The sequence below is a fragment of the Brassica napus genome, chromosome A8, assembly GCF_020379485.1.
Source record: "Brassica napus cultivar Da-Ae chromosome A8, Da-Ae, whole genome shotgun sequence".
NCBI lineage: Eukaryota > Viridiplantae > Streptophyta > Magnoliopsida > Brassicales > Brassicaceae > Brassica > Brassica napus.
Genome location: NC_063441.1, coordinates 18,242,453 through 18,252,158, shown reverse-complemented (window position 1 = coordinate 18,252,158; position 9,706 = coordinate 18,242,453). Strand labels below are relative to the sequence as shown.

The following is a 9,706-nucleotide window of genomic DNA, read 5'->3' as shown; positions in this document are numbered from 1 at the left end:
CCCGTCCTTGTATGTTGCTTAGTGTTTAGATTTAATTTTTGCAATTCCAATACTAGTCTTTTTGTATTCTCCGTCAAAAATCAAAAATTTTGATACAATAAATTTAATATCTTACTCAAAAAAAGAAAAAGCAGATTTCGACTCAGGTGACACTCACTAATTATGAAGTGATCTCTCCATCTTTTTGATATCTCTTTAGATGGTCCGCGAGGGTGCTTGTGAACAGCAACGAGGCTTCTATCACGGACGCAAGGTATGTGGGTCTACTTTGTCTCTTTCATCTATATCAGTGGAATATTTGAGAGATTGGAGGATTAATAATATAACGATGGTTTTGCAGAAAGTAGGACTCCCAAGCCAATTTGCAAGATTTTCAAGAGTTAGTGCTTCACTTTGGTCTTAAAAGTGATTTAGCTTTTGATAATTGCTGATTATGCTCTCAGTAAGTTTAGGAAGGCAAGATTATTGCCTACATAAATGGAGACATTGCAATCATTTAACTAGAAGAAAAAAAGCATTCTTCCTAAACTCTTGGAGGAATATGGTTGAGTAAATGTGATTTTTATGGTTGGGAACAGGGAGAGAGCTTTTGGGCTTCTTGGACACTTGTAGGCTGGGAACTTACTCTGTCTCATCCTGAGGGTTTGAAGATTTGTTGGATGATCCTATTAAAACCAATCATAGCTCTTCAATTTATAGACATAACAATGCAAGTAGAAGCTCCTTTTACATTCTACCCTTCAAAGTAACACACAACACTCAAATTCCAAGAACATACACATCCTTCCTACAAGGTTCACATCTTTACAAAAAACAAAACAAATCTTTCCGCTTTTTTTGGCATTTTCGCCGATTAAATAAAGCCATTCTTAGTGCTAAACTTTTTGCCAAAACCTATTATCATCATATACATACATAAGCTCAACACATCATATGGTAAAACATCAAAACTCTTCAGGAAGAGGATGACCATCCAAGAACGCTTTGAACAGCACAAGTGATCTCTCAGGCTGTGAGAATGGGACCTCATGTGCAGCTCCTCGCACCGTTGCAAATGACAATACATTTCCATAGACTTGCGTCCACCCACCCACCTGAAACAACAAAACACAATCTGTTAGTTTTGTTCTTTTCTTTTACCATTAGAGAGTGATGTTTGTTTTTACCTGTTGTCCTGCAAACCAGACTCTATAAGGCACACTTGTTCTCAGTCCCAACCGTTTGGCTAATCTGCTCACTAAGGTTCTACTTCCTGTCAACGGAATCACAGAATCTTGATCTCCACTGTTCTTGCAAGAAAAAAACACCCACCGTTAATTCATCAAAGCAAGTTAAAAAAAAGGTTTAACAGAGACAGACATTGATATCTATTACCTGTAGACAAGAACTGGAACTCCAGCTTCCACAAGGCTCCCTACGATATTAATCGTAGGTTTTTCCACATCAAGCATTTGGTAATCAAGCACACTGTAAACCAAAACATCAGTTCCTTGATGAATAAGCAAACTGTTAGAGAAGAAAGTGACAACTACTTACTTGCTGCAAACTGTCCATTCACGTACTCCAACGAGCCGAGCGTGAAGCGCTTCCTGCACATCTCTTCGGTTTAGATAATTAACGGTCTCATCTTCCACACAGACATCAACCGATTCTCCCACTTGCTGTCCATTCCAAATAATTAACAAAGTTCATAAACACATCCACATAGCAAATAACAAAGCTCTAACATATATGTTTCGTGTGACTCACGTTAGGGCTTACGACTTTGGATTGAGATAACACAGAGGAAATGCAGACGTCGAGTGTCACGTCATATTTATCCACAAACCTACTCGTCTCAGTGTTAACTTGGCTCATCACTTTAGAGCAGATACTAGACATGGACCCTCTGTAGTACTCACTCACATAGCGTGAGTAGTTACAGTAAGAAGTGAAGAGTTTGAATGTTGAATCCGATATCAAGCCGTGAGACCAGAAGTACTCAGCTCGTGAGTTGAAGTCAGTTGAAAACTCAAGAACAGGATTGCCAATCTACAAAAAAAAAAAGGAATAAAGACAGAATCATATAGACCATAAAAATCATTGAAGAGATAATGTTTGTAGACTTACAGCAATTCCTCTGAGATTAAACAAATGGTGTTTCTTGTTGTACTGAATCATTAGATCAGCTAACTGGGGAACATAATGGCCTACATTTGCACCAAAACATTAGCCACAAGTACTATGATTGAAAGAAAAGGAAAAAAAAAATAAAGTTATTACCAGCATAGCTTTCACCAGTGATGAAGAGACTTCTGTTGAGATAGTGAGGGAACTTGAGGAACCATCTTTCCAAGAACACAAGGTTGTCTCTTGCTGAAGTGGATAAAGAAAAAAAAGACAAAAGAGAGAAAGTATGTTTGAGATGTGAACAAAACATAAAGAGACAAGAAGAAGAGAATAATAATCTTTCAGATGTGATCTTGAAAAAAGGTTGAATTCTTTTGTTCTTTTTGTCAGTTTTGACACAGAACAAGAAACAAAAGCTGATAAAATAGTTTTAGAAAAATATAAATAATATTTGCTTTTCCTGTAAAAAGGAGAATAAACAGAGAAATGGCATTCACAGATCACTGCATCATCATCATCATCATCATAAAATTTCTATTTTTTTTCAAAAAAAAACTAATCTGTAAATTATTTTGTAAAGAACCCTTTTGTGTAAAAGATGTCCTTTTGTTGTTGCTGAATTTAGAAAAAGGAAAAAGATACAAAAGTATGTGTTTCTTTAAGTCTAAATCAATAGATTCAGCACAGTTTCTCTGAAGGATTTTGGCTTACAGTGTAATAAAAATCATATCTTTTTAAAAACAAGAATTGGAAAAGAAGAAACTTTAATTTTAAATCAAGAAAAATAAAGAAAAGGTTTATGAGAGATTAACCAGTGATCTTATCATCCACACTCTCGTACGATCTCTGAGTTGAATAAGAGAATCCAACTCCAACAGGTGTCTCTAGATACAACATATTAGCCTCTGCAAACCACCAAAACAAAAAACAAAATTCAAGAACTAATCAAAACTTCAAATGTGGAATCAAGAAGCTTAGTTTAATTTTAATTACCTTGGTTCCAGCTATGTTGGTTCTTGACCAAAACTGATCCTTTTGGTCTAAATGGTCCGTTCTCTGAGAATGCACCAACGCCCAAAGATGAACATCCAGGTCCTGCATTCAACCTCAATTCACACATTTATTATCTGGTTTTGTTTTATTTTATAAAATATAAATGAAAAACGAACCTCCATTGAGCCAGAGGACGAGAGGCTTGGAGGTAGGATTGGTTTCAGCTTCGGCGAAGTAGTAAAACAGAGCTCTCTGTTTCTTTTCGTCGAGGGTGACATAACCTGAGTATTGCTGGAATCCGACCCGGGGTTGACCGGGTAAACGGGTGATCAGATCGGAGTGGGAGAGAACAGTGGAGGAGCTCAGGAAGAAGATTAAGGCAAAGGAGAATGTGAGGCATTGGAGAGAAGGAGGAGGAGACATGATAATGTCAGTTCTTCTTCTTCTTTGTTGTGTTTGGTAATGCCGAGAAGAAAAAGAAGAGGAGACAAGTGATGACTTTGGGTCTTTGTTTACCCACTTGCTTTGCTTCTTTGCATTTATATCTAGATTCACATGTTTCTTTCTTGTTTTATGATTTATCTTTTAATCTGATTCATAATTTTATAATTTAGCATCTAAGTATTTTACTCTTTTAATTTATTGACTTGGTGGGAAATTGTACTGATGGTCTGGAGCCAATAAGTATAAAATAGAGGAATTCGACATTTACTATAATAAATATTATTTTCTCTGTTTCAATATATATGTTGGTTCAAAAAACAATATTTCATAATATACGTTATTTTAAAGTTCACTACAAAAATTTAGTTAAATAATATTTAAATTAAAATTAAAAGTAAAATTTGAAATATAATTTGTCATTGATTTTTGAGAAAAAGACTAGGATAGCACCAAAGCAAGTTTTTGTTCTCAAAGTAGCACTCAAGGCTTAAAGTCACAAAAATAGGTTTCATTAAAGAGGTAAATATACACTTATACCCCTTGGATTAATTAATCTAAACTTTAGGGTTTAGAGTTAAGGGGTGGGGTTTTGGAATTAGGGTTTAAAATTTTATAAAAAATAAATACTAAAATAAAATAAAAATTTTAAAAACAGTTTCAAAAAGTATTTTTAAATTATAAAAAGAAAATTTGAAAAAAAATAAAAAAAATTTCAAAATTTTTTTTCAAAAAAATAATTATAAAAATTTTGAATCTGAAAACATATAATCTGAAACTATAAAAAAAAATATTTTTTCATTTTTTTATTTTTTTTATTTATTATTTATTATTTATATTTGTTTATTTAATTTTAAACCAAGGATATTAGAGATATTTTATTCTTTAATAAATGTCATTTTTGTGACTTTCTCTTTCTAGTGTCATTTTTGAGACATAAACTTCAAAAGGTGCTATTATTGACAATTGCCCTTGATTTTTTTCTTTAATTAAAAAAATATTAATTTTAATATTTATGTTTTTAACTAAAACAACTTATTTATTTAAACATATGAAGTTATGGTGTGAAAGTCTATAATATATTGTTCAAAAGAAGAAAATAGATGAATAGAAGGAGAACATGTGTGGGTTACTGCATGCGACTTGAAGGTAAGGATCTGACTGGTTCAAACTCAGCGGTTACGGGAGTTTGTGGATGCGAATGGTTGCGGTTTCTATCGGTTTTAAAAGATTTGTACGACTGGTACTGCAGTTAAAAATTGGTGCGTTTGCGGGTGACTTATGACCGGTTAACTATCAAATGCGGTAACAATCAAATAATAAATTAACAATATTTACATTTAATATAATTATAAAAATATCAAAAATCATAAAATTATAATAAATATAAAATTTATATTTAGAAAGTTATAATTTTAATTTTTTTAAATTTATTGAAATTGTTTTTATTATAAAATTTTATAATATTAATTAAAATATAATAGATATATTTTCTTAATTTCAATTTTAAAATTTTCATTAAATATTTTTATTTTTGTATATATATTGTTTAAAAAAAAAGAAAAAAATTTTACCCTCCCGCAACCGCAAACTCTAGCTGGAGCCAACTTTTGAATTTATAAGATTCGAAGCGGTTTGAAGCGGTTTGAAGCGATTTGAGTGATTGTTGCAAACCGCCGACAACCGCTACCAACCGTAAAAGCTGCGTTTGCGGGTGGTAGCGGAAAAACCGGTCACCCTCTAAATCGATATGGGGTTCACTAGCGACTAATCGTTGACAAAAAAAATTAGTGACTAATCAGCTGACTAACTAATAACAATTCAAACTTGTTAATATTTTTGCAAGCAAATGTAGTTACCGTGGCTGGACTTTACACAACCAACTACCCCTACAAAGTCAGTCTCTTTTTCCTTTTACGTTAATTGTTTTTTATATCAACTAAATTTAATTTATATATTTCATTTAGCATCTACAGTAGCTCACAGTTACTAAATTCTAATTAACAACGTCTTTAGAGCATTAGTATTGACGGATATCTTGAACATTTCTTCGCGAAAAAGTAATACTTGAAGTTTTAGGATGAAACACAACTATTAAGAAACTTGTCTTTTATCTATAAAAATATTATTAAAATATAAATTAAAAATTATTTAACCAATCACAAAACAGACTACAAAATATGATTAGTTACACAGTTTTTGATAAAGTTAAAAAGTACATTGAATTATGAAAATATCATCTATTTTGAAACATCAAAAACTCTCTAAAACATCATCTATTTTGAAACGGAAGGAATAGAAAAATTATCAAAAATTCACCTCTAAATATTATAACAAACAAAACTATGTTCTAACTCATCTCTATTTCTTTTAAACAAAAATTGCTATTTTCTAAATATATAAGCAAAACGGTATTCCTTTATTATAGAGTTTAACTTCTTCTTTTTAAAAAAAAAAAGATGATCTTTCACTTTTAAAATGTGTACAGTGTACTTATAACTAAAATAAAGTTTGCTATAATTTATTTTATATGTAAGAGTTTCCTTAGTTCATTGGTTTTATTAAGTGTTTGTTATTTTTTTTTTTTTGTTTTTGTAACACTATGCATAAATTAGGAGATCTGTGTTTTGAATGAAAAAATCTAAATTATGCATAAAATCGAAGAAATGATATCCAAAAAATCTTCAATATGGTGTAATTAAGATATATTTGTTAGACATGAATTTCATAAGACGGTTTAAGATGGTGTAATTATAAGTAAATTTTCATGAGGCATATAGAATTATCCGTTGTAAAATTGTCTTTGTATTGTTTTTCATAGTTTGCAAATGATCTAACTAACCATAGTTAAAAGAAAATTATATATAGTGAAAATAATAATTTTTATTTTTTATTCTATATTTTGAGAAGAACTATTTTACAAAAGTATATTAAAGTAAACTTAATTTCTATTATATAATTTTTTATGTAAAAAGTAGCAAAAATACATGTATGATGAGCATTTCTAATATATAATTCTATTTTCCTCCAAAAAAATAACTATATAATGAAATGTGGTTTTGTTCTAATCCTATTCCATTTTGAAAAAAAATAGAGTAAAAATTAAACAAAAATACATCACTATATTTATATAGAGTAAACTCATTTTATATTATTATATAATAAAAATAATATGAAATTTGAATATTTATTACTTTAAATTCTATTTTGAAATAAAAAATGTAATGGAGCTGGAGATGTAATGCACCAATCACCATCAAACAAGAGAACACACGGTCAGAACGTCTTTCATCAATCTAATAGTTTAGCTAAAATTTTAGTACGATAACAAAATTGCTAAAAGTCTGAAAGTAACATTATGAAGTTTGAAATAGAGATATTGTGTTTATATCAATGATTACTATCAATATATACTATACTTAACAAATATCTACTATTTTACCAAAAAAATAATATATATACACTATACACTTAAAACATACAGCAGATAAGCTTGCTTATCAAACGTTGTCTGTAAATTGTATATGTTCGTTTGGCATTTGTGTTTACTAGTTTCATAGTGTAATTAACAAATCGCGAAATAAAAAGCCATTTATAGATATTGTATCTATGCGTATGGCATTTATGTCCACTATTTTACAACGTAATTAAGAAAATCATAAGAAGTCTAAAATACTCAGACAATAGTTAGCTGTAATATAGGAGAAAAAACAGATAGACCTAAAGAGAATTATATGTCTACTTTTTTGAATGAAATTATGTCTATTTAACTGATAAATAGAATAAAACAATAGTAGATTGAGAACATGAGTGTGGCCCAGTTATAATTTAAATGTTAGCTAGGCATGGTCGATAAACAAGCAAAAGGCCAAAATTTTGAGAACTACAACGACAAGAGTGGTATGGTATGCGTGTAAAGGAGCTTTTAACAATGAGACTCGCAGAAACCACTGAATGCAATTATGCCTTTTACCGATTTTATTACTTTTAAGGGTTACCTTTTCAGCATTTTTTTTTTTGAATTACACTCGTATTGATATTGTTTTTTGAAAGAACTTGCTATGATTTTATTCTGCCTCCTATTACTCTGAAATTTAAATGTGAACTTGCTTTGGACATATCAGGACATATAATAAAATATATCAAATTTGTACATAAACAGTTTTTTGCTTTCTGGCAGAAAACTGTGAATATTGGATTTATATGATTTACGAAGTTATTTCGGTGAGTACATTCAATTCATCGAAACGTGTTTAATTTGACAAAACAACCAAAATATTTTCTGTTAATATAATATTTTAACCCGAGACGACACATACCAAACATTTCTCTATGATCACGTAAATTTATTTGAAATAAGATATTTGAGTCAAGAGGATTTGCGTATTGCTAATCCGAATGCGTGTTTCATAGTACATTTAGATCAATTTTGAATAGTTCGTAAGAGATACTTTGGTACTAATTTCCATTCGTAAAGTGTTATGTTAGCCACTAATTGTATATTCTCTGTACTGAATACACTTTCAATTTGTCAAAATCGCGTCTGCTAATTCTAGATTAAAAATATCCTGAAACGTTATCAAAGACTAAGCGATAATCAAACTGGATAAACGGATACAAACAAAAAGGCATTGTTTACACCCAATTTGATGATTCACGCCAAGCTTTTTCCATCTTTTCCAAGGCCAAATCATTTCTCCTTTTAAATGTTCATTTTATAAAATCAATTTATTTTCATTCCACTACGCACCATTTTAAACGAAAAGAGATTTATCCCTTTTTCGACGTGTTTATAAATATTACCTTAACACTTAAAAATTGGTAAGTTTTATGAATTCTATTTTTGTTTTTTTGGGGAATGTGTATGGAATGATGTATAAAATGCTTTTGGGGAGCTTGAGTGTAAGCCAAGTCTTTTAAACCTTTTTGTTATTCTTCTTAAGCTTTTGATGTATTTTGTACCTAATTATAATTTGTAGAAAAGCTACATAACTTTCTGAAAAAAAAAGATAAGAAAAACATAAAATAAACAGTGCAATATTTTTTTTGACGTCACATATATATTCTTTTTGTAGGCATTCAAATATAAACTCCAAAGTCCATATCAGACGATGTAACTCATCGAGCCACATGTATATTAGTTGATTAATACCAATGGCTACGAGGCTACGTCTTTCAATTGTTTTTTCCAAGTTAATAACGAATCTTTTTATGACAAAAACGCACCAAATGGAAAAAGTAGCAAACGTATTCTTAACTTTTTTAAGAAATATATGATTTAACAGGGATCATACCATTCATACATTTGAATCGAGTACCATGTCAAATACCTTTTTGAATAATGTTCAAAGCTTTCTAGGATGGTTTGTCAAACGAGATATGATTGCTCATTGACACATAAGACTTATACGAACGTAGCCATCACGGAGAGAGATAGAGATATGACATTGGTGACGATGATGATGATAATGGGGCCAAGGTAACAATGTTCCCCACTCGAAATTGTCGCCGAAAATTAATCCTACCATTCCTCTTTATCAAGTCACCGTATCATTATCAAAATTCATATAAATTCATATGAGCACTTCCTTTCTTCGTTTGCGTGTTTGGTTTATAGTTGTTACTGCAGCATCTTTTTTACAAACTATTAAACTTGTATATTTTCATATGTACGCGGTAAAAGATTGTTTGCTCATAATTGATATGTACGCGAGATCATCCGCATCTAGTGGCGTGGGGATTGAAAACCTTTTTCATGGCGTAAATACTCGGGAGAAAAGTACAAATAATCATAGTGTGGTGGAATTTGAGTTTCAACCGTTGAATACTTCTTTTGTATTTAACGTAAATCATTTATGATGGATGGGAAACATATGAAGCATTTTAAGAACATTTTATTGTGTTAAAACATCTTGAGTTACTTTGTCCAAAAATACTATATTTTGTATAAAGCCTTGGTAAATTAATAACAAACAAAACATACATATTTCTTAGGAACGGAAAACAGAACTTGATCGCAATGATCACATACATATGGAAATTTGGATTGTGGGAATATTTATATATATATAAATCAATTTGTTGGAACTGAAAATATAGGGAAAAATTAAGAAAAGGGGAATAGACAGACTCCATTTGGTCTGAAACTGAAATACAACTTTTA

General features: G+C 30.6%; 1 protein-coding gene across 1 annotated transcript; it reads right to left on the bottom strand.

Moving 5' to 3' along the window:
• Window positions 1–708: 708 nt before the first annotated feature.
• On the bottom strand, window positions 709–3,620 carry LOC106361700 (serine carboxypeptidase-like 45). Its single transcript, XM_013801506.3, has 10 exons — window positions 3,279–3,620; window positions 3,103–3,204; window positions 2,922–3,014; window positions 2,263–2,355; window positions 2,110–2,189; window positions 1,750–2,031; window positions 1,537–1,661; window positions 1,375–1,467; window positions 1,167–1,284; window positions 709–1,094 (listed from the first exon to the last, which is right to left on the bottom strand). Exons 1-10 carry the CDS (start codon window positions 3,523–3,525, stop codon window positions 945–947), a joined length of 1,383 nt encoding a protein of 460 aa, XP_013656960.1. The 5' UTR covers window positions 3,526–3,620; the 3' UTR covers window positions 709–944.
• Window positions 3,621–9,706: the final 6,086 nt, after the last annotated feature.

Excerpts from the sequence above, each read along its gene's own strand:
- LOC106361700 (XM_013801506.3), bottom strand. The coding sequence starts at position 3,525 with ATGTCTCCTCCTCCTTCTCTCCAATGCCTCACATTCTCCTTTGCCTTA. Across the intron at positions 1,285-1,374 it reads GTTCCAGTTCTTGTCTACAG|TGGAGATCAAGATTCTGTGA; the intron begins GTAATAGATATC and ends TTGCAAGAACAG. Across the intron at positions 1,095-1,166 it reads TCTGGTTTGCAGGACAACAG|GTGGGTGGGTGGACGCAAGT; the intron begins GTAAAAACAAAC and ends TTGTTGTTTCAG.